Source organism: Neolamprologus brichardi, chromosome 23 (genome assembly GCF_056152115.1).
Source record: "Neolamprologus brichardi isolate AB-2024 chromosome 23, ASM5615211v1, whole genome shotgun sequence".
NCBI lineage: Eukaryota > Metazoa > Chordata > Actinopteri > Cichliformes > Cichlidae > Neolamprologus > Neolamprologus brichardi.
Window position 1 is genome coordinate 12138432 of NC_142125.1, and position 23966 is coordinate 12162397.

At 38.4% G+C, this 23966-nt stretch overlaps 4 protein-coding genes across 5 annotated transcripts; 1 reads left to right on the forward strand and 3 right to left on the reverse strand.

Annotated features, from left to right (window-relative positions):
• Positions 1 to 1924: 1924 nt before the first annotated feature.
• Positions 1925 to 6641, reverse strand: LOC102778797 (hydroxysteroid 11-beta-dehydrogenase 1-like protein). The gene is made up of 6 exons (XM_006790378.3): positions 6490 to 6641; positions 3856 to 3986; positions 3467 to 3670; positions 3291 to 3384; positions 2745 to 2910; positions 1925 to 2662 (listed from the first exon to the last, which is right to left on the reverse strand). The coding sequence occupies exons 1-6, from the start codon at positions 6569 to 6571 to the stop codon at positions 2479 to 2481; spliced, it is 861 nt and encodes a 286-aa protein (XP_006790441.1). The 5' UTR covers positions 6572 to 6641; the 3' UTR covers positions 1925 to 2478.
• Positions 6642 to 9941: 3300 nt separating this feature from the next.
• LOC102779068 (hydroxysteroid 11-beta-dehydrogenase 1-like protein) lies at positions 9942 to 15916 on the reverse strand. 2 transcript variants are annotated; one of them, XM_006790379.3, is made up of 6 exons: positions 15705 to 15916; positions 13678 to 13808; positions 13332 to 13535; positions 13161 to 13254; positions 10996 to 11161; positions 9942 to 10907 (listed from the first exon to the last, which is right to left on the reverse strand). In XM_006790379.3, the coding sequence occupies exons 1-6, from the start codon at positions 15787 to 15789 to the stop codon at positions 10724 to 10726; spliced, it is 864 nt and encodes a 287-aa protein (XP_006790442.1). In that variant the 5' UTR covers positions 15790 to 15916; the 3' UTR covers positions 9942 to 10723. The 2 variants fall into 2 exon arrangements, with proteins under 2 accessions (XP_006790442.1, XP_035763442.1); XM_035907549.2 differs by lacking the exon at positions 15705 to 15916 and adding an exon at positions 15474 to 15516.
• Positions 15917 to 16147: 231 nt separating this feature from the next.
• Positions 16148 to 18830, forward strand: micos13 (mitochondrial contact site and cristae organizing system subunit 13). Its single transcript, XM_006790380.3, has 4 exons — positions 16148 to 16322; positions 16712 to 16868; positions 18115 to 18172; positions 18315 to 18830. The coding sequence occupies exons 1-4, from the start codon at positions 16294 to 16296 to the stop codon at positions 18410 to 18412; spliced, it is 342 nt and encodes a 113-aa protein (XP_006790443.1). The 5' UTR covers positions 16148 to 16293; the 3' UTR covers positions 18413 to 18830.
• A 77-nt stretch (positions 18831 to 18907) lies between these two features.
• Positions 18908 to 23701, reverse strand: LOC102779642 (spindlin-1-like). Its single transcript, XM_006790381.3, has 5 exons — positions 23325 to 23701; positions 22632 to 22673; positions 22109 to 22356; positions 21782 to 22015; positions 18908 to 21108 (listed from the first exon to the last, which is right to left on the reverse strand). Exons 2-5 carry the CDS (start codon positions 22649 to 22651, stop codon positions 20903 to 20905), a joined length of 708 nt encoding a protein of 235 aa, XP_006790444.1. The 5' UTR covers positions 22652 to 22673; positions 23325 to 23701; the 3' UTR covers positions 18908 to 20902.
• Between the last annotated feature and the right edge of the window lie 265 nt (positions 23702 to 23966).

Below are 23966 nucleotides of genomic sequence, written 5' to 3' on the forward strand. Positions count from 1 at the left end.
GGCCTTGGCTGTTTGCGGTCACAATGAAAATGTTTGATCTTTATTTACAGCTTTGACTAGGGGAAAAAAACCCTTGATGATAGAAGAAATATATCTGTAGCATTTGCAGAGGTGGATAATAATGGAAAGAAACGTAAATAAAAGAGTGGATGTTTTAAAGATTTAGTGTTTACTTTATCTTCTGTGTGTATTCTGCTGTCACTGTTGTGGGAGGATGCTCCTCAGCATGTAAGAGCCATGCACAGCGCAGATAGAGATGCTGGAGAAGGGTGAGAGGATTTATTACCCGGCATTAGGAGCACTAATCTGTTGCAGGTGTTTCAGGCTGTTCTCCCAGGCCATGCCTGCTCCCCTCTCCAGGAGGCCCCACCATTGTGCGTGCATGTGTGACAGAAGAGAAGACAGAAGGAGGGAAAGGAACGGAAAGATTTTTCTCTTTCCGTGCTGTCTGCAGGGAGATTATACCATTTCCAAAATCCTCTCCAATCACCAGCAGTGTCGAGATAAAGACAAAGAGAACATGTATTCCAATGACTTCTTGTCATCAGTCATATCAGTCACAGAAAACTGCAGAGTGCAAGTGAACTGTGAAAACTCCTTTATTATATATCAAGGACGTTGTATTCTTCTTAGAGAATTTCCTGTAAATATATTCAAAAGGAACAGTTTGTTTCTCAACTTTTCAAACTACTTTTAGTGAGTCTTTTTTGTGACAAGGACAGCTCACTCCTGCTATACAGTAGAAAACTGCTTTGACAGCAGGGGACAACTTCTAGGTTGTGTTACAATAGAGAAAGACCACCAGGATGGATTGAACCAACAGCTTCACAGGAAGCCTGTGGTGCCTTTGGGGATGATGAACAAAGGCACAAAGGAAGCCACTGAGAAAGTCCTGCTCAATAGGAAGTCTGCACCTACTGTGGCCAGCTTTGGGAAGATGAAACTAAATGAAATGGAAAAGAAAGGAGAAGGAGGACAATCCAGGGTTTGGAACACAGAGGGTCACTATTGATATGTTGATGCGAGCTTAAAAATCTCAAAATTCAAATTCAACACAAGTCTATTAAAGATAAAATATTTGACATTGATTTGTTTCATTGCCATCAAATAATTGTTGCTCTGATTTTTAGGCTTTTTTTTTTTTTCTTAACTGTGAATGTGCTTGAAGCTAAGACACTTCAACGGTTTGGCACTACTGTCCTCATGTGGACATTCAAAGTACTGATCAGGTTTGCGTAAACCTTTTTGTTACCTTTAAGATGAAGTAGAACAAATATTTCACTTCTTTAATGCAAAATGGTTTTATTTTTCACCTTTCTTTGCGTTTATGTGCATTTTATCTCCTTTTATCTTTGTTTGTGTGTGTGGGCTTAGATCCATTCCTTCACTTCACATATCTACTCAGCTATATTACTGTAGGATTCAGCAGGGAAAACAAAGACTTAAGATTATTTATATTGTTTGTTGTCACTTGCTTTTGTCCTTTTGTCCTATCAAATAAAAAATGTAGAGTTACTTAAAAACAACAACAACATTGAATTAATAAGAAGTGCTTCCGCTCCCTTAAGGCCAAAACAGAGAGAATGAGGAGGAGCTTCTTCCCCCAGGCTATTTGGGCCCTGAATCAGGTGTAGGACTGGACTCTCTCACACACATCACCACACGCACTCTGGTTTTTCTTTTTGCACACTTCTTATAATTTATAATTTCTTTTTTAAAATAATTTCCCATGTAAACTGCTTTTTGCACATTTTTACTGTAAATTTCTAAGTTAAAATCTGTAAATTTTTGTAGTAATCTGTATATCTGTCATTTAATGGTCGGGCATTGCACAGCAATAAGCATTTCACCTCATGTCATACTGTGTACGGTTGTGTGTGTGACAAATAAAATTTGAATTTAAAGCATGAGAGGAAAGAATATGTTTATTGCTTTTCATCTTTTATTAGCAAATAGCAGAAATGTGAAACTTTAATATACCATTCGTGGCTGAAAATCATGAAAGGAAAGTGTGTGAGAGAGACACAGAGAGTTGTCTTATTTGTAGTAAATCAGGTGTCTTCTTTCTGAATTTTCACTTAGTGGTGCAGTAACGGTTGGACAGCGGTGGCTGTGCTATGCAGATAGGAGCTAATCTCTTTGAGGGAGACGAAAATGAAACAATTTCAAGCCGTAAGCTTTTTTCCCCGTAGACATTTCATAACTGGACAGCTCTCAAAAGCAAGGCGAGAAAAGTGGAAACTGGAAAAGTCAAAGATTATGCCATAAAACTGGGTGTATTAAAATATGAAGGCTAAGATTCAGAGGAATGGAAGTGACATATACCGGCTACAGACGAGCTGTCCATGGTATAGTCCTGCCCAGTGTGTACATCAACATAAAAAAAAAATCAATGGCAAAGTTGTAAGCCAACATCCAAGCCAAAGTTCTGTGTTTTTAATTAAAGAGGTGTAGAATTGTGCTTCAGATAAATGTTCTTCATGGGTTGTAGTTGAAGGAGTGCTGGACCACATAGTCTGTAAAAGAAGGAATCCAATCTTTGGTGAGAGTCCAAATGTATGTGAACCAAGGGTAGTAAAGCTCTGGCTGTCTCGTAGCTCCCGTGATGATGATGTTCAGGGCGGCCTCTGTGGCGGGGTAGGCTGGCATGTTAACCTTTCCCCTAGGACACAAAAAATTCCTTGCAATTAACTCATGTAAACAGCACAAATGATTTGATGGCAAATCTTTTTATACATACTAACTTGATTTTGCTCATAGCTGTTTCGGTGTCAATGAGCCCCAGTGTGCACACAGAGATGGACACATTGCTCTTCTTCATAGCCAACTCATGACGAAGAGACCCAAAGAACCCATTCAAGGCACTTTTTGTTGAGACGTATGGAGCTGTTAAGGGACTGGGCATTTTACCTGTGAAGAATCAACAGCTGTTAGGAATTTTCTGGAGTTTTCAAACTTAACATGTCTCGACTTTCCTCTGTTAATCGATTCTTGGAGCTACTTTTGGTTGCTCCCTTATGTGGTTCGATAACCAAAGAGTCACCACAGCGGGTCGCTCCGCAGCTTTTTCTTTCTTTACACTGGATCCCCTCAGGGAATCTGTCAGGAAAACTGGATGGTCCACTACAGGACATTAGGCAAAAGGTGATAAATATCACTAATGTGGCTAAATTAATTAAAACTTGAAATTTTGATTTTCTCCGAATTATTGCATGGTCTTTACTTTACGATGTAAAGTGGCTTAAGGTGACTGTTTTTGTGCTTTGGTTGAACTATAAAAACAAACCTACCTGCAAGTGAGGAAACAATCACCAGTGATCCTTTATTTTTCTCAAGAGAGGGCAAAGCTTTCCAGGCCATCTGAATATAGCTGAAGAAATTGATCTTTGTACACAAACAAACATTCATGACTGAGGGCATTCTTTTCATTTTATGTTTCTGATAAAGCATCAAAACGCTCCGTTACCTTCATCAGCCACTTGGCATGTTCGACGTCTCCATCCCACATGGCGACACGGGTCGAGCCGATGTGATTGAGAACCAGGTAATCCAAACCTCCCAGCTTCTTCAAGGCAAAATCTACCACTCGATCAAGGTCAGACTCATTGGACATGTCTGCTGCTATATAAAAAGCCTCCTGGGCTCCCAAACTCAGACACTTTTCTACTACCTGTTAGTCACAATCAATAAGAATGGCATGAGTCATATAGCTAAAACTGCTACTCCAAAGAACTAAAGAATATCCTCATGTACCTCATACTGCCTTCTGAGCTGCTTGATTTCATGACTTACATAAACACTAGAACTAAATGACAGCATCTTAGTAGAATTTGAGTAGTTTACGTATTAACTGACCTTCTGTAGTGTGTCCTTGCTTCTTGCTGTAATAACAATCTTGGCTCCAAAGCGGGCATAATGATATGCCATTTGTTCGCCGATGCCTTTACTGGACCCAGTCACCAATACCTTGGCACCTCTGAGAGATTCTGTGGCAAAAATTATATATACTATACTAATGGCATGTCATTATACTAATACACAAAACATGGTAAAGGTGTAAGTGAAGCATTTAATAGGAATAATGCAGATGTGATCAACGACCTTGAAACAATCCTTGCTGTTAATTGTCACTTTATAAATAAAATATAATACAAGCCAAAACTGTGTCCTCATATGCTGTTGGTGTTATGGTCTCGGGTTGGTGCTGAATTTGTGTTTTTTAGTAATATTGTTGACTTTTAGATTCTGTTTTGTATTTGTATTCGCTCTCTGTGTTCCACTCTGTTCACCTGTATTGATTATGTTCACTTCTCGTTGCCAACCTGTTCTCCATCCCCAGTCAGCCAGAGTATATACAGCCCTGCCTTGCCCTTAGTCTTTGTTGAAGAGGCTGTTGTGGTTCTCGTTTCTTTTTTTTTCTTTTTTTTGTAATGCCTCGTCTTTTAGATCTGTCTGTTTTGACTTTTTGCAACCATCCAAATAAAAAGATTGCATTTTGTTATTTTTGCCTGCCCAAGTATTGCATTTGGAACCCCTACACCACACAACCTGAAACTTTCAGGTTGAAGGACACTTGGAAAAGTTTCGGCCTTGACAGTAATGTATGAGGTGGTTAAAAAGTCATATACTGTGCTTAATCAATAATCTGCCTTTTCGGGGACTTCTCTTTGTCCAAGAAACACTGTTTTGTTTTTGAAGTGATTCTGAGATCTTATCTTATCTTTTAATGTCATTGACATCCAGTTTTTTAAGTGTTCACCCCTCATGCTTGATAATAGTTAAAGTCTTGTTTCCACACATTAACAAAAAGAAGAAATATACAGAACTGAAGTTTGGGAATATCAGATATCAGATATCAGTATATCTGCAAATGTCTACAGATGGAAACAAATTAAATCCTAGTGTCCATTTGTGAAACATGCTTATTTAAAATGCCAGAGTGATATACAAGGTGTGGTAGGTCATAAACTGTCTGGATGCAAAGTGTTGTAATTGTTGAATGGAGCACATGGCATGTGCAAGGGCATAACCAACAGTTCATTGACATAAATCAGATTAATTCAAATTCATTGCCTGTAGAAATCGATGTGCAAATCTCATAAACACATATTCTATTCATATAGAACACAGAAAACATATCAAATGATTAAAGTGAGAGAACATACTATTTAAATAACATTGATCTTGCAGGGCGAGTGTGGAATTATTATTATTTAATATATATAAATATAACTGTGACAATCAAACAGAATCAGAATGCAATGCTGCAGAGACGCCTGATCTCTTGTATGTAGAAACTTTTCCATATTCCTGGAATCTTTTGATGACATTATATAATGTCAGTGATAGGATATTTCAAGTTTTTTGCTATTTTACATTTTCCTCCAGCTTTTTCTTTTTGTACCACTTACTCTTCTAGTCTTTCGTTGCTCCTGCCCCAACATTTTTGAGACATGTGGCTTCCATCAAGTTCAAGATGAGCTAATATTATTCTTAACATGGTGAATTTTCCTGGCTTTTGTAAGTTCTCCATGTTCTATTGTGAATAAAATATGGGTTTTGAGAGTTGCAAATCATTCCACTCGGATTTCATTTGCATTTTAAAGTCGTTAAATTGCTTACCGTTTTCATAAAATATCCTAAAAACAAAACCTTTACTATCCTTGTTAAAGAGATATATTTGGTCCATGCAAATCAGAAAATTATGTTATATGAGTTTACTTATTATGTGTAATAACTTTACATGTTTCATTCGGATGAGCTTAAGTTGACTGTATGGCAAACATTTGATACGAAAAATGCAAACTATAATATCTGGGAGTAGGTGACGAGGAGAATACGGGAATATATAATTCACAAATTCATTCACTTGGCTTGCTTTTGCTGTGTGTTTGGATCATTACTCATCTGTAATGGGAAGTTCTGTGCCATCAGTTTTGCAGCATTTAACTGAATCTGACAAGTGGCTGACTTACACTTCAGAATTCTTCCTGCTATTTCTATCAGCAGTCTTAGATTCATGTTATTTCCTGTGAACCATTTAAATGCAAGTTCAACACTTGAACGACCTGTTATCTGCTTAATTGATGCACACATCAACGTACAGATGTTTATTACTTTATTACTTTTAAGCCTCAATCAAAATCAAAAGCAAGGTCATGAGTTAAAAGATAACTACTTCAGTTTTTATTACTGTTTCAATCACTCAAACATTAACTACAGAGTGCAATGATCTTTTACCTCGTATAAATCTTTTAACTTTAACTTCTAACCTAAGTAAATGTCATATGCAGACTCCTTTAAAATGCTTTCATATACTGTTTTCACGCCATTCATTTCATAAACAACACCCCTGCCTGTTGCAACCTGTAGCTCTAATACCACCGTCTTTTATCAGCAGTACTGCTCTTTAGGTCATTGAACCAAAGTTTACAGATAAATATAGATTAATACTTGCTCTCAGTAACAATAAACATAATCCTACTTTACCTGCATCAAAATTGCTGGTCCATCTGATGGCCAGGAAAGCAACAAATGTACAACTTAAAATAATCTTTATGAAAGCTCCCATTTTTAACAGCTTGCTGCTAGTTGTTTTGAAGTGTTGGACTTTAGACAGTTTGAGGACACAAACTGCCTTTTATGCAACTGCATTCCATTCACCCTCCTCCTGTCACTCTGTAAGGGGGCGTGTTTTCAAAAGTGGTTCATTGAACTTCATTAAGGCCCGCCCTCAAACTCAAAGAGAAAGTGCTTTTTATCAACACATTTCCTTACAGTAGCTTTAACTTTTTATTTAATAAACCGCACAGTGTTTGATTTAATTAGCAATAAATAAATCCAAAAAGATAAGACATCAAATGCCATTTTTAGTCTGTCGTGTTTAGCATCTACATGGATGTTAAAAAAAAATCACCCACAATAATTATTTTATCTGAGCTAAGCACTAAATCAGACAAAAAGTCTGAGAAATCAGACAGAAACTCTGTGTACGGCCCAGGTGGACGATAGATGATAACAAATGAGACTGGTTTTTGAGTTTTCCAGCTGGGGTGGACAAGGCTAAGCATCTGGCTTTCAAATGAATTCAAACTCATTCTTAGTCTTTGATTTTGGTTTAATAATCAAGTGTGGAAAATTGCTGCCACACGGCACCCTCGGCCTGAGCTTCGAGGATTCTGACAATTAGTGTTGATTCGTTTAAACTAACATAATCATCCTGCTGTAAACGGGTTTCTGTCAGGCAGAGTAAATCAATTTGTTGATCAATTATTCGTTAACATACTAAGAGGGACTTAGAAGGAATGAGAGCTAGCTTTACAGATATTGCACTCGACATAGTTACTCAACAGTCTCCATAAATATGATGAGTCCTCCATACTGTCACTAGATGGTGCTGAGGTCTCAATATTAAGGCAGCTCCAACCCTCATATTCTCCTCAAATATTACTATCATAGACAATGGTTCACATACAATTGTTGACCACACTTTGGCTACTTATTGAACACATAAATAGCCCCTTGATAATGAAACTCTAGCGCCACCATCAGGCCAAACTTTTAATTTAGAATAAATGTATCTTGTAAAGTTTGCATTCAAATCTTTTCAAAATTACTCAAAACATTTATGATCACAAGTGGATGAACCCTGTTGGTTTTTAGTGATGGCATGACCTTTTCTCTAGTGCCACCATCAGGACAAACGTTCAGTTTTAGATTTAGTGTATCTTGAAAATCCTCCATCTATTTTTTTTCTAATTTTGGGTGCACACCCATGCCCATGAATCCTGTTGACTTTTGTGACCCTAGACCTTTTGCTCTAGTTTTACTCACCCCTCCTCTTTTTTTATCCGGGCTTGGGACCGGCAGTGGCAGAGTTGAAGAGTTTTTTTGTTCTGTTTGAGGGTTTCTGTGTGTGTGTGTGTGTGTGTGTGTGTGTGTGTGTGTGTGTGTGTGTGTGTGTGTGTGTGTGTGTGTTTATGATATTTTTTACATGTTTGGGGTGAAATTTAATGATTTGTGAAACTGAAAATAATGACAACATCAGTGAAATAGTCAGAACATGGAAACGTTCTTGTCCAACAGTCAAGTGTTTTGTCTGCACTACTGTACACATGATGTGCAGAGAGTGTGTGCATGCTCCTTGCAGATATATCTCTTGCATTGTGCACATGTCTTCCTAATCTTTGAATCACTCCTGGTGGGACAAACCTGGCACCTGCCTGTGGTTTGTACCACTGGAAAAGTTGGGCTGAGACTTTTCTTTCTGTTACTTTGCTTTCTGTTAAGTCTCCTTTTCTTTGCTTTTGCATTTCTAATTATTTCTCCCGAGTCCACATGCTGGCTTTCTTTATAAGCTTGGCTCTCTGCTTCAGGAGAGCTGTGGTCACTTTACTCATAAGGAGGAATCTCCATAAAGGTATCAGTCTCCTGCTTCAGTCCAACCTGCTCGCCCTCATGACTTCTGCAAAGTTCCTCCTGTTACTCTTTAATCTGTGGAGGCTCTGGGCCATCCAGGTCCAGACTGGAGTTCCTCTCCTGCTGGTCTGTGAGAACCTTCTCCTCGTAAACATGCTGCTGTTAGAGGTCTGAAAAGACAAATACAGAATAAAATGGCAGAAAACAAACATTTGAGGAAATATATACTGTTCTGAACCATTAGCAGGTGGCTCACATTTACCAGTGAAATTTAACGTGCACATATGTGACCAATTATTTGGGCGCTGATGCAGATGATGGTTTAGTCATAAACCATCATCTGCCAGTACTGACATGATTACTCCAGTGCAGTCACCTTCTTGCCTGCTTTCTGTGAGCTAATCAGCCTTTTAAATCTCAGTGCTCTTTTGACTTTCTGCCTTTTACACTCTCATTGTGCAACCACTGAACCTAGCCATGTGGGAAGGCACAAGCCCATTACTGCCACCTAATGGACTGGAGTGTGGAGAGGAGAATTGCGGGGGGGGGGGGGGGGAATCAAAAACTATATTCTTTCCATCAATTTTATAATTTGAAGATATAACAGATTGCAAATTTTCTGTGTTTCCTTCCTTGTGCTGGTAAGCTACGATGAAACTTTAGTTTTCTTTCAACCAGTCTCTGGATCTTTTGACCCATCTGTGAATATGAATATTTTACATTAAAGCTGATCTATAAGTCTTGTACTATTATTCCTTTTGATATTCTTTTTGATTATTCCTTTTAACTTGTGCTGCAGACTTGGATCAACAGACCACATAACAAGTATCATTAATCATTATTTTAAATAATATGGCTTATTTGAAGAGTTTCAGTCAGATTTCAGAGCTTCAAATAGTTTTCTTCCTATTCGAAAGGGAGTTTTTCCTTCCCACTGTCACCAAGTGCTTGTCAAAGGGGGTCATATGATTGTTTTAAATAGTATTGTAGGGTCTACTTTACAATATAAAGTGCGTTATTGACTGTTGTTGTGATTTGGTGCAGTATAAATGACCTAGGTTTCATTGTGCCTGTGGCTGTCAGTCAAAGCAGACAACTGCAATAGGAGGCTAACATTTTTGTAGCTCTATAATTAAACATTAATAGTGGCATTGGGGTTAGCAGACACAAGAAAAATCTAAATTTAAAGTTATTAGGTCTTCATACCTTTAAGGTGCGGAACAAATATTTCACTGGCAAAAAAAACATTTTTTTCCATTTGCATTTATGTGCATTATCATACCTCACGTTATTTCACATTCTTGACTTTTTTTGCTTTGGGCTTCTCTATTGTGTCAGCCAAGTAGCTTCCTGACTGCTCTTCACTTCTCCACTAATCTGTACCGACCTGGAATATGCTAAACTGCATTTTATGGTAGAAAGATGTTTCTGTTAGACTATGGATGACTTATGTGGTCTGTTTTTATGATCTACCTTTCCTTCCCTTCATTAACCACAATTAACACCAACAAACATGTCAGGAGGAAGCTGGTTTATTGTTTTGTGTTCATTATCAGCAGCAACATGAAACATATTCATTTATTTCATAAACAAATGTCATGTGAGGTATTGTGTCTGTGTGTGGGAGGGCTGAATGGAGGGGTGAGGTTGGCTTATCAGTAGTAAACCAGACTTTTTTTCTTCTGAGTTTTCAAGTACAGGTGCAATAATGTTTGGACAGCAGTGGCTCTACTCTTGACACAGACACTAATGTCTAAAATGTTAAAATAGTAGCCTAAAAAGTAAAATCCCAAGTCCTGAGCTTTTCTATCTGTATGCATTTTATTACTGGACCGTTCTGTTCGAGCGATCGTGGCTCAAGAGTTGGGAGTTTGCCTTGTAATCAGAAGGTTGGCGGTTCGAGCCCTGGCTTGGACAGTGTTGGTCGTTGTGTCCTTGGGCAAGACACTTCACCTGTTGCCTACTGGTGGTGGTCAGAGGGCCTGGTGGCACCAGTGTCCAGCAGCCTTGCCTCTGTCAGTGCGCCCCAGGTTGGCTGTGGCTACAATATAGCTTGCCATCACCTGTGTGTGGATGACTGGATATGTAAAGCACTTTGGAGTCCTTAGGGACTAGTAAAGTTCTATATAAATACAGGCCATTTACCATTCTCAAAGAAATGATGAGAAAAGTGGAAACAGAAATGTTCCCACAAAACTGGGTGCATCAAAATGTCAAAGAGCTAGGCCAAAATCCAAATTAAATGTTGATATTTAGAATTAGGAAAATGTATAATTGTGCTTCAGTTGTGCTGAATAAATGCTCTTCATGGGATGTAGTTGTAGGAGTTCTGGGTCAAATAATCTGTGACAGAAGGAAACCAGTCTTTGGTAATAGCTATAAAGTATGTGAACCAAGGGTAGAAAAGCTCTGGCTGCCTTGTAGATCCTGTAATGATGATGTTCAATGCAGCATCTGTGGCGGGGTAGGCTGGTAAATCAGTGACACCCCTAGGATAGAGAAAATTCTTACACTTAATTCAAAAATATCTCAAAATACACAATGTCAAATATTTCTGCATACATATATTTGACTAACCGGACTTTCTCCATAGCTGAGTCAGTATCAATGAGACCGAGTGTGCAGACAGAGATGGACACGTTGCTCTTCTTCATAGCCAGCTCATGACGAAGAGACCCAAAGAACCCGTTCAAGGCAAATTTGGTTGAGGAATATGGTGCCACGAAAGGAGAAGTTATTTTACCTATGAAGCATCAACAACTGTTAGAGTAGGAGAAGCGTCTTCAGGAGCTTTCTTGGAGCTTTCAAACACTGTCAGAACTGGTTACGACGGGGAGTCAAAGTCCATTTTAAACGCATTAGAGAACTGCTCTTTTGCTCAAGCCTGTGTTCAATATTGCTCTTGTAATCGTCTGTTATTGTATATGATTCACAAGTTTCTATTCATTTGTCTGTACTGAATGTCAGTTGTTTGGTTTCTTCATTTGTTATATTGCTATGTGTTGTAACTTCTGTTGCCCCCTTGGCCATTTCAAATCTCTGAGCTCTGGAAGTCCAACTTTTCATCTTTTGGTCTAGTTTAGCTGTTCTCAAACTGTGTTAAGGGGCTCTGCTGAGGGGCCCAGCGCCACTGCAGAAGGGAAGGTGGGCAGGTAATGAGCGGCAAAAAATAACCAACTTGATGAATATGAATTATGCAGGTAAAATATTTTTTTAGAGTTTGCTGATTCTAATATACTGACCTTTAGTTCACTTTTCAACTTTGGTCACTTTTATTCTAACAAAGCTTCTTTCAACTGGTCCCTGAATCACAAACCACAATGGATGGTTTTGCATATTATTGGTAATGATTAATAAAAAACTGCCTTACAAAAGTTTGAGAACCACTGGTCTAGCCAATTATTCTTTTTTTTTTTTTTAAAAATTGATTCTATATCATTTATTTGCTTGTACTTGGAAACAACTTTGAAATTAGTACTGAAAAAGTCCCTTTCCACAGTCACCTCTTCCAATATTTCTAGAGCAGGGCTGTTAAACTCCAGTCCTCGAGGGCTGTTGTCCTGAAACTTTTAAATGTGTCCCTGCTGCAACACACCTGAATAAAATTACTAGGTCATTAGCAAAACTCTATAGAACTTGACTGCATGCTGAGGCGGCAACCCCTAACCCTACTCAAGTAAATATAAGCGTTTGGAAACTGTACTTCTTAAAGTACTTTTATTGCACCATGTTCATTCACTCATGAGCTGCTGTAACATGAATCAAATGGCTGAATTGCCACCTCAACATCCAGTCAAGTTCTGTAGAGTCTTGCTAATGACCTACTCAGTTTATTCACGTGTGTTGCAGCAGGGACACATTTAAAAGTTTCAGGACAACAGCCCTCGAGGACTGGAGTTTGACAACTGTGCCCTAGGGGAATACCCAGGCATTCCCATGGTAGCCAATAGATCTAATTTCTCCTGTCATACTTGTGTGTGCCCCGAGGCCTCCTGCCAGTCTGACATGCCAGGAGAGGTCTACTTAAGAGTTCTACTTAGCAGTTCTACTTAAAGCACATTGTAAATGACTGAGGTCCTCACCCTATCTCTAAGAGTGAGCCCAGACACCCTGTGAAGGATACTTTTATCAGCCACTTGTATCTGCAAATCTTGATCTTTTGGTCGCTACCGCCAGCCCATATAAATAATTGAGCATAACAAGGTAGACTGACCAGGAAATTGACAGCTTTGCTTCTGCGGTCAGCTTTGTGGTCACTTTCATGCTCTGGTGAGTATTCCTCAACTTCCTACCAAAACTTAGGCTCCTTCCCCATTAAAGATGTCCCCACATCCCTTACAGCAAAAAAGCCAACAACTAGACTATCAGTACTTGTGACTTTGACTGGCGCCCAATCCAGAAAACACTTTCCCTCTACAGATTCTCCTGCAGGTAGTTGACCCATGGTACAAGACCAAGAACTTATGGCCCAGCCACCTGGTGCACACAAACAAGCTCCAGAGTGGCTTATCAACTCTTGTCATGATAATACATTAAGTTAATCTTAATTACTGTATTACCATGCTTATTTATCAGTTGCAGTAGAAAGTGCCTTTAAAAAATGTCAATTTAATTGTAATTGGTGGGTGAAAGTATTAGGAGGTACATATGTGTACACACAATTTGTATTTGATAGTTTGTCATCATCTGCATAAAAAAGTATAAAGTATAAAAATGCTGTAGAAGTATAAAAATAAACCTACCTAAGAGCGATGAGACAACAACCAGTGATCCTTTATTTTGCTCAAGGGAGGGCAAAGCTTTCCAGGCCATCTGAATATAGCTGAAGAAATTGACCTTCACAAAGAAACATTCATGAATCAGCATAGTCTCTCCATTTCCTGTTTTGAATGACCATCAAAATGCTCAGTTACCTTCATCAGCCATTTGGTGTGATCCACATCTCCCTCCCACATGCTGAAGGGGCTAGGCCCAATGTGATTGAGGACCAGGTAATCCAAACCTCCCAGCTTCTCCAGAGCATAATCCACCACTTTGTCAGGGTCAGCCTCATTCGCCATGTCTGCTGCTATATAAAAAGCTTTCTGGGCTCCTAAACTCTGACATTTTTCTACTACCTACAGGCCAAAATTATTAAAAATGCACATGGTTAGTTAATTGAGAGAACTACAGAATGTCTCTATTCATGACTGTCACAAAACAACACAAGTAAATGGCAATCTATGAGCAGAATTTCAACAGTTTATTACGTAAACTGACCTGCTGTAAGACTTTCTCCCTCCTCGCTGTGATAACAATTTTGGCTCCAAAGCGGGCGTAATGATACGCCATTTGTTCACCAATACCTGTACTGGCCCCAGTCACCAGTACCCTAGCCCCTTTGAGAGAATCTGAAACAAAGGTTTACCGTATTCAACATGGAATGGAATTGTTTTAATACATGAAAGGTTAATAGAAACAACAAAAATGTTATTTCTATTAGTCAACAATAAATAGAGTAAATGACCACAGTAACTATTGCATACATTGTTAATGTGTCTACGCATGCAGAAAAGGTTTTTAAGTGAACTTGATTTCAATGAAATAGTTTAGTTTATCCAGAATCATTCTTTAGGCAGATATATACACTAAAAAGAAAAGCTAATCTTAGTCCTCCATATATTGCTTCAGGTCAAAGGGCATTTGAAACTTTTTAACCTTGAGAAATTGCAAAATGCATACTCTTCATTTGGAATAGTAAAATGCTTGGATATTGTGTTTATTTATTTCACCAGAATTTCCATGCTGTATTTTGTTTTTGAAGGTTCCATATCACTCGTTTGTTGCTTTAATTCTTTGCCTGGTGCTATGAAGATTTAAATATCCTGCAGGTTTAAAGATTTTCACTCCCCATGCTGGAGAATGGAGCCATATGTCAGTACCCTTTTCCCCTCAAAGGTTTAGCTAAATGTGCTATCAACTGCATGTTCTCTCTCTTATTCCACTTCTTATTCCCATGAAGGGTTAGGGTTCATGCAGCAGACATTCAAACTGCATTTTTATTACTAACCAAAGCAAACACAAATTGTGTTTTTCGCATCTGAAACAAATTGTCCTGCGCTGTCGTACATTTGTGAAATATAGGCATTTAAGCTTTAAAAAAATGTGGTATTTTATAAGGTTACAGTGTTGCAGAGTAGAGCACATGGGATATGCAAGTATACATAACACTAGTCCACTGACATGGACCGCATAATTTCATTGCTTGCGGAAATTTGACTCTACAGTGTGTTCTCAAAATGTGAATAAATGCTGGATTCTCTCTTTGGTAAGGCCTTGGTCACATGCGGAGAGCAGATTATTATCAATTACTCGCTAACTTTGTGCTGTTTCTAATACATTTCTTGAACAAATCATTAAATTGTTACCTTTCCAAGTTGGCAGTAATACACACCCACACCATAAAACTGCCTTTTATTTGTTAATAATGTGGCATGTATTCTATTATTTCTTTAATTCTAATATGAATTGTTGGTTTCATTTTTAAATAGCAAAGTCTGACCTGGCGTTGTTTTTGTTGTTTTCCAGGCCTTCTGTACATTGTTTTTTTTTTCAAGAATGTAACTGGTAATTTAAACATTCCTGTGGTTTCTGGTTTTATAGCTCATGTTTTTGCTTTTTCAGCCTTTGATTCCATCACTAATTCTTTGAAACCCATATTGAACATGCAAATTGATTTCTTGGACTCAACTTCAGACCTTTTATCTCCTTAATCTGGCTACACCTGACCATAAAGCCTGAAATTGTTGGCCCGGGTGCTTTTGAGCTTCAAAAATCAAATCAAAGTTGACTGCACATGTATTAGATGTCTATTAAAACAGACTTCATATGTATAACAAACAATAAAAAAACAAACAAACAAGGAAATTCGTCATGATTTAATTCATAATAATTATTTTTAAAAATGACGTAAAATATTGTAATTATGACTATAATAGTGAGGTGTTACGAGATACTAAGTTATATCTGTGACATAACCGAGTAAGCTAGCTAGGATTCCTTCACGTGAGTCTTACCTTTTTCATGTGAAACCTTCATTTTTAAGTTAAGTAAATCCGTAAGTGTGACTCTATTTAGCTGTTTTCAACTTATACATTGCAAATGCATACCACGCATATGTCTGGACCACTGTAGGTCCAACACCACCTAACACATTATTGTCTGCTGGACAAATCTGCATGCTTGCTGCAAGTTTGCAACTAAAAACAAACAAGTACTTTCTCACAATGACAAAGAACAGAGTTTACCAGCATCAAATCTGGGTGAAGTCCATTTGGCAGCCAGGAAAGCAACACATATACTAGCTAAAAGAATTTTTGTGACAGCGCCCATTATGGCAATTTGGTAGCAGCTGATCGGAAATGCTAAGCTTTAGAAGTTTCTGCCAACTTTCACAATCCCAGTTTGAGAAAACTAAGCGCATTTTATGCAGCCCACTATTTCTGCCCTCCTTCCACTTTGTAAGGGGCGGGGGTTGGTCAGATAGGTCTGCCCTCTTTCATGGACACAAATCATTTTTTTTGTTATTTTAATACTACCTATTTTAATATCTATCTAAATCTATCTATTTTATTAATTTATCGAAGCGCCAAAATCTTTAATTTATTTGCCTGTATATTTATAGTTTAAAAAAAATCAAGGCTGACGAATCTGCGCCTCTGAAATTACATCCGCCCTTACTTTTGAAATAGCAACTTTATTTACACAACACTGGTGCACACGGATCATCAAGCAGGGTTGTCCTTCAGTGCAGCTAACCAGCTAGCCTGATCTACGGCTCATTGTCGCAGTTCTCATAATAACAGCTTCTTAAAGGAGAATAGACCGCGCTGAACGATGGCGACGAGGATTTGGCCTGTTATGAAGTTAGTATTTTTATTTCAACTCCCGCGGTTCCGTATACTATTACTGCTCTAAATGCTCTTATTGGTAATTAAGCTAACTTAGGCTAAGCTAGCTGTCAGTCATACCAGGTCATTTTCAGTTGATTTCGTTTTAGCTCCAAGTTTAAGACTTAAAATATGCTTTTCTTTATGGAGTTAAACTTGGGCTGATATACTAACTCTCTGCAATAACGTGAGCTTATGTGGGCGGTTGTAAATTTCCCAACTATTAACTGCTAACTTGGCATCAAAGAATAATTTGTTGTTTACTTTGATAATAACTACGTGTGTCTGTAGTTTCAGTTTGCCCTGTTGGGAAATTGGGGTATTTCAGATTAATTGCATTACTGCATCTGTTCTTTCATTTCCAGACTGGCCACCAAGGTGACCATTGCAGGAGGAGCTGTCTATGTTGCCTATGACTCTGGTCTCTTGGGGAACAGTGAACAGGGCTCAGAGGCTCTGCAGAAGGCCAAAGCAGTAATCCCACCTGCCATGGAGGAATGGATGAAGTACTTTGGTGTGGAGGTACAAGATGCACGTTATACACAACTAGGTCTTCCTGGATCAGTGCCACTAGGCCTAATACAACAGAAAGTAAAATGGTTTTATAAAGTCATTGCATTAAATAGATTAGTGCTGCAGACAGCAAATTTGATGACTCGTACCATAAATGTGTAGAAATTTCTTTTTGCTTTCTAGCCTTTCTCTTATGAGATCAGAAACGCTCTAATGCATACATAGTTACAGTACAATCATGACATCATAAACCTTTGTGAGGCATGTACTTTGATTCGTGGTAATGTATGTTGCTGACCTAACTAGCTCTGGAGCAGGTTGTGGTCTAGATTAGAGATCATCAGGTCGAAAATATAGTCAATAGCAATTCTTCAGATTCTCCTGTGCCTTAAGTCTGGTAACTGAGCCTTACCAGATTTAAGACTGAGACTTGATTAAAGTAAATATCTTTTCCAGCATTACTGACCAAAGTGCTTAAAGTGCTCATGCTCATACAAAACATTTAATACTACTGGACTGGCTGTTTCTTCCCACACACACTCACACCACTCATTTAGCTTCAACACTGCTGTTGCTTTATGCCTGTATTATTTAATCTTTCCAAATTTTTCAGATATCATAGTTGTAGCTTTGTAAGATCCGCCCATGTTTCTGACTGGTCGACTGCTGCCAACATCTAGCTGAATACACTCACAGCTAGATTGTTAAACTCTGGCTTGGCTTAGTCGATAAACACCATTGTAATTCTGCTTATCTTGGTTATCAGTGTTATTTTAATTGAAGTCAGATAATGGAAAGATATCCAGGGAATGCTGAAATTAGTTCATAGTACAGGTCCTAGTTCTGCTGACAAACCAGTTCGGGTGTTTAAAAAAAAAAAAAAACATGGAAAAGAACGAGTATTTATCCATTTCTTATTTATGATTTTATTCACAAACTCCAACAAGCAAGTTTTCACTTGAAACAGTGTATAAGTGCGTCTGCTCTTCATGATTTTATTTTAAAACCTGATTTGTTTATTTATTCATTTATTTTTAGTAGTCGTACTGTCCAATTATAATAAACACTTTTTAAAATTTATGTACTTATTTAAACTTTTGCTCTTTTTCTAAATCAGACCTAAGATAAATTAGACCTTACAAGGAGTGTTTTCACCTATACTAATAGAAAGTCTGTATACCAGCTCCAATCAAAGCAGTGTAAGCAATGTAGTATGTTGTTAACAGAAAATAATGCACCCTATCCCTCTTGTCAGGCTCAGCTTCCAACCATACCTAAGATTGAGTTCTCTCCTGTTGACGCGTGGAATTCTGGTAAGAATTCAATTATTTGTTCCTTTTTTGTAGTCTGTTTTAAAACTATTTTGGTATTGGTATTACTTTTGGTCTAGATCCTATATTGACCCTGATTTTTCACTATCTAAAACCTAAACTTCTCTTTTTTCTTTTGTTGCAGGCGTACAGTGGACGATTTCAAATCTTTCTGAGGCCCCGACAAAAGCCACTGAATACACAAGTCAGGGGCTGCAGTACTTGAAGGACCTCACAAAGTGAACATGAACTCTCTGGACAGCCTCACATTATCAGTCCTTTTGACTTTTGCACTTCAGAATGACATTACTTCTTCAAATGTTGAACCCTGCCATAAGAATGAAGCAACACACAACATCAAAGAAAACTGCTAGATTAAAAGATTAAAAGCAAGGAGGCTACTCTGCTGAATGGGTACTGTGGTTTTCTAACTTGATAACTTTGATGGGAGATGTACATAATGGAAAGGAAATTTTATTTTTAAGAAGGCAATCTTTCATTTTGTGTATACCTCAAAATTGTGTATACCAAATAGTTGCTATCGGCACTGTCCAGCAGAGTGTTATTCTGCCCTCACCTTGCCCAAAAAATGTTAAGAATATCTGTGTGTGTATATATATGCAATTTCACTATTTGTGAGCAATATATCAATCTTAAAACATCTTGTCTCATCTTTAGTTTGATCTATCAAGTCATATAACATATAGTGCTCGGTCGACAAAAAGTGTAAGACCATACAAATGTGCAAAAATCTTTATTAATCATGACAATAATAATGACACAGTTCACTGTTGATTCTGCTACAACTTGAAAAGAGGGGGAGATGACTTAAAGCGTGAGGAAGAGCACACGCAGCCATTTATGATCGGTTGACTCCACTGTACACGATGCAGACACACTCCACAGCACCGCGAGCGGCGATGTTTAGTGTCAACCTTTTTTTTTATCCAAATGTAAGAAAACATTACCCATTCTGCCACGTGTTATCACTTCTTCACATCCAAATAAAGTTTATAAACCTTGAGGCACTGATCAGATATGATGCATGCAGAAAAAAAAAAGCAAAGGCTGAAAAGACTGAGGCCAGTTCAGCAACTACAACACGGTAACGAAAGCGAGATGACGTCCACTTGGCAAGCGAAGAGCCTTAGCTTCCCAAACATTGATTATGCCTAATCTTAAAATAAATTTCTGATCCCAGTGGAGCTCTTCATTGAATTTTTCTTTAAGTTTAGGACTATGTTTAATCCATGAGTGGGAAACTGGCTGCTCATATTTGCAAGACTATGAGTTCCAAAGGCAGGAGTCAAGATTAGTCACTGAACAAATCGGTTGATTACAATCTTTAAATATTCATATTTTAATTAATGTACATTACTTTCTCACAAGAAGCTGGTGTAGCGTTTTAATGAGATACTCTAATAAACTGAAGTAATCACAACAGGCAACATTACAAGTAATTTTACACAAGTTTCGTAGATTAAATACTGTCATTATGTACTGTAGCTATTTTTTTTTTCTTTTACATGCGTGTATCTTAAAGCGAAATTCTGCCACATTTGCACTTAAGGAAACACCGTTTGGGGGAAACTATTAAAGTGTACCATTACCTAAATATGTAAACTTTATACAATAAAGTGCTCCCCACAATGTCAACAGTGAGATTATACAACCAATGATAATGTGCATTATGTTTGAAGAACTTTTTCAAACTGCATTAAGAGCACACACACATCACTAATACAAATTGATAGTTTTAAAACTTTGCTCCAGCTGTCAGTGTTGCCACTTTGAAATGAGGGCCAAATAGCAGCCTCCGGGGGCAAAGATTCATTAAGAGCACAGTCAGAGAAATGGTAAGTACAGTATTGCAAAATGACAAGCCGGAAGGCACTTTATGATATCAGTGGGATCAAATTCATATGCAAATTTAGTACTTTAATTACCAGCACAAACATGATACTTGCACTCTTGATGTTAGGATTTAGGGCCTGTGCAGAAACCTTCCTTCAAGGTCATGAGGACATGTTCAGCACAAATGGCATATGCAGCGTGCAACCACTTCACCCAGCTACGAAAGCTGCAATACTTCACGTGGTGCAAAGGTGCAGGAATATGTTGGCTTTTAAAAAGAATTGGTCTCAATTAAGATGATTTTACAATGCAACTTCCATTTACTTCTTCTGATATTAAGTTAATTTGATATTCTTTGATGAACACACACACACACACACATTTGCATCTGCCCATTTCTTTTAATAACTACCTCAGTGGAAAACACCTAGTCCATAGGTGTGTGTCAACACTTATCGTCAATTTAGATAAGCCAACATAAAGTGCCCTTTGAAAGGAGATATTAAGCAGCTTCGTTAGTCACTGGAATTTAATTAAGAGGAGCACTTTTGGGGACAGACGTGAAAGTGCTGCACAAATGTTGTGCAGTGCAATCTTTGACTCTGTCCAAACTTTAAAGTTGTATTTAAAGTAGAGCAGCAACAACAAAACAATAACTTTCTCTCTGCGAAACAGCCAAGCATAGCAGTGCTACAGTTATGCTGTGCATACAAATAAAAAAAGAAAAAAGAAATAAAAAGAGATTGCACTGACTTCTGAACAATAAAGCATGTCAGCTATTTAACCCTGTCTAGGCTTTGAATAACAGATTGTAGCAATGAGTGGAACAGTAGCAGGTGGAGAGATGTCGGGGGAATTAGATAAAAGTGTCCACTATCTCTAGGTGGTTTTGACAAGGTCATAGACATGAATATGAAAGTCATCATCATATTTGATGTAGTAGACAGAGGGCTTGGCTGGGACCTGGTAGATGACCAGGCCTGTTCTCTTCACACCCTTGTCAGTAACGTACTCCACTTGTTTCCCAACGAGACTCTCCGTCTCTTCTCCTGGCTTCCTGTCTGCAGGCAACAGGTGCTTGTTTTCTGTGGAGAGAGGTTAATCATTACAACACCAAGATTATAATTACAGAAGAGATGAAGAGTAAAATAAAATCCTGCTGCTGGTGAAAGCTGTTGATAAAAAGAAAAAAAAATAATGGTGTCATTATCATAATTTTCACAAATGAAAAAAAACTTACTTTGTTTTTATACTTGGCTTTTTATACTCGTGCTATAAAGGTCAAAGCATTTTGCATAAAGATCTCTCTATTTGCATTAAACTTCACTAGAAGTTAATGTGAATACCTATCTCTGCCAAATCAGATGTGGAAATTTCTTCACATGCTGGAAATGGTCGTTTAATGATACTATTGATTCAATCCTTGGGTTTTATTTACACAGCATGGCAGCTATATTAGGTATCTGTAATACTCAAATTTAACTTAAAATACTTTATTTTAAGGGAAATAAAGTAGGCAAGTGCTGCTCACTTTCCTCAAAACGTGTCATTCTGCCAGAGTGCTTCTGTAAGTAAATAATAATGGATTGCATTTATATAGCGCTTTACAATTCCACTATTCATTCACTCTCACATTCACACACTGGTGTGTAAAATTGGCCCAGTTTAACTCATTTCTAATGCCATAGGACAAAAATGTTTCCAACTCTGAAAAGTCTTATATAAAACATGCCTACATTGAACAGAAATTAGCAATACCTGCTTCAGGCAGAATCCTGAGGTCTCCTTCAGCATAGTCGTCCCACAGCTGGTACATATAAAGAACGGGGTCCTTTTCATAAGTAATATAATACCAGTTGGTCATAACTGGTGCTTTGGAGAGGACCATGCCTCTCCACTCATTCTTCTCTCCATCTTCCTTTTCAAATAAATGCTCCACCGCTTTGCCAACCAACTCCTCCGCCCCTGGAGGTGTCTTGACTTTATTGTTTACTGTGGAGACAGAAGCATGAAAGAGGACAATACAGACCCAGCTGTAACTCCAGAATCTGAAGTATGAACTGATCAAGGCAGACGCTGACTTACCAACTTTTTCTGACAACACTTGTAGGTTGGACACTCTCTCATCCTTGAACAGCTCAATGCCATAGACGCAGTCAAAGCCATCGTATTTCACCATGAAGAGGGAAGGATTTACACAAACTCTGTCAAGTACTGTGCCCTTCCATTTGCTCTGATTCCCCCTCTCACGCCAGTTATGCTGAATGCGGACTCCCAGAATGTAGTTGGGGTCTGGGGTCACTGCGTCACTCAGTTCCCCGCTGCTCCGTTTTCTGGTAGAAACAAGACGAAGATGCAAGTCTGTGAGCCTGAGCCTTACACACAGGTCCAACAACCTAACCTAATTTGCTCTTTTAAGAATGCACCCGAGTCGAAATACAGTATGACCTTTGTCACATTTGTCAGCTATTTGTTCATTTCTGTGGCTTCCACGTGATTAAAACACTTGGGGGGGGGGGGGGGGGGGGGGGTTCTTGCTGTGATTTCTTTGTGACAACGACGGCACAATGTGACATCAAATACATACAGCAGACGCAGATCGACATACCTGCCCCTTTTCTTGGACATGCCTCCAGAAATGCAAAGGTTACTGATTAAGAGAAAGACAGGACAATTAGTTTGACTGCCAAACTGACAAGCACATGTATAATGATAATACATTAAGAGATGCCACACACACATATATTTATGAAACAGATGCTGCCTGTTCAACAGACTGACAAGTCCTCGAGCCAATGAATTTGCATGACGGAATAACTTCCTGGGTATTTATTGACACAACATTACCATAGAGGTCACTGTATACTAAGACAAGACTGTGTGTGTTATAGCTGACAGCAAGCCTCCCCTCATCTTAGGATCACAAAGTCTTAACAAAACCGACTGACAACTTTGAGAAAAGCCGTTTCACTGCTATGTGCGAAATTACAGGATTTAATGTTAGAATGTTACAGTGTGGCGCAAAGGACTCACCAAGTTACACATAAAAGCTGACTGGCAAGGCCATTAGACCCTTTACGTCACATGTACCCTACCTGTCCTGGACTAAAGCCAGCACACCACCTCTGTAGGTTATCGGAAACAGTCTTAGCTCTACCTCAATGCAGATGTTACTGTAGGTAAGTGTAGGCGGACACATACATCCAGCACACTCTTCGGCGTCTCTAATGGCAGCTAGCAAACACAGCTAAAAACTGTGTGTTTACAGCCTTGTTCTCTACGTGGAACATATTTTCATTACCTTTAAGCAGATTTCATATCAGCATTGTTCAGTTCGTCTGGCAGAGAAATGTTGCCACACACCAACCCGCCTATGTAAAATCTCGCGAAACCTGTGGGAAAGGGAAAGGAGGGGAGAGAAGACTCTATATCCCGTCAAGCCGTGAGTCACCAGAGCCGTAGAGAAGAATGAGAGCAGGGCGCGGAGAGTGATGGGAAATGATGTTTTGGTGTCCGCGAAACTGACTTTTTTTTTTTTTTTTTACACAAAACATAAACAGTTTCCGACAGTGATTCGTGAATACTGTCAGCTCGTGTGTTCTAGAAATATGAGAAATAAAGCGGTTAAGTCTTTGGTACACGGGCAAGATGACAAGATAGCTACACAACACAACCAACAAGCAGGAAAAATGAGGTCAGAATTTTCTATGACGCAGGAGTTGCCTATGGTTTCAATTAAAGGGACAGACCGTATTTGTTTTAGTTTTTTGGCGTCACAGTTTGAGCTGTGAGAGCATTTTGTTTGTAAAATTAGAATATTACTCTAAAACATGGAAATTTAAAGCTTACAACAATACTTTATAACAATAAGGAAGCTGTTTTTATTAGATGGACTTAAAATATTGTAAAAATAAATGTGCAGGCTTAGAATTAGGAGTTAATA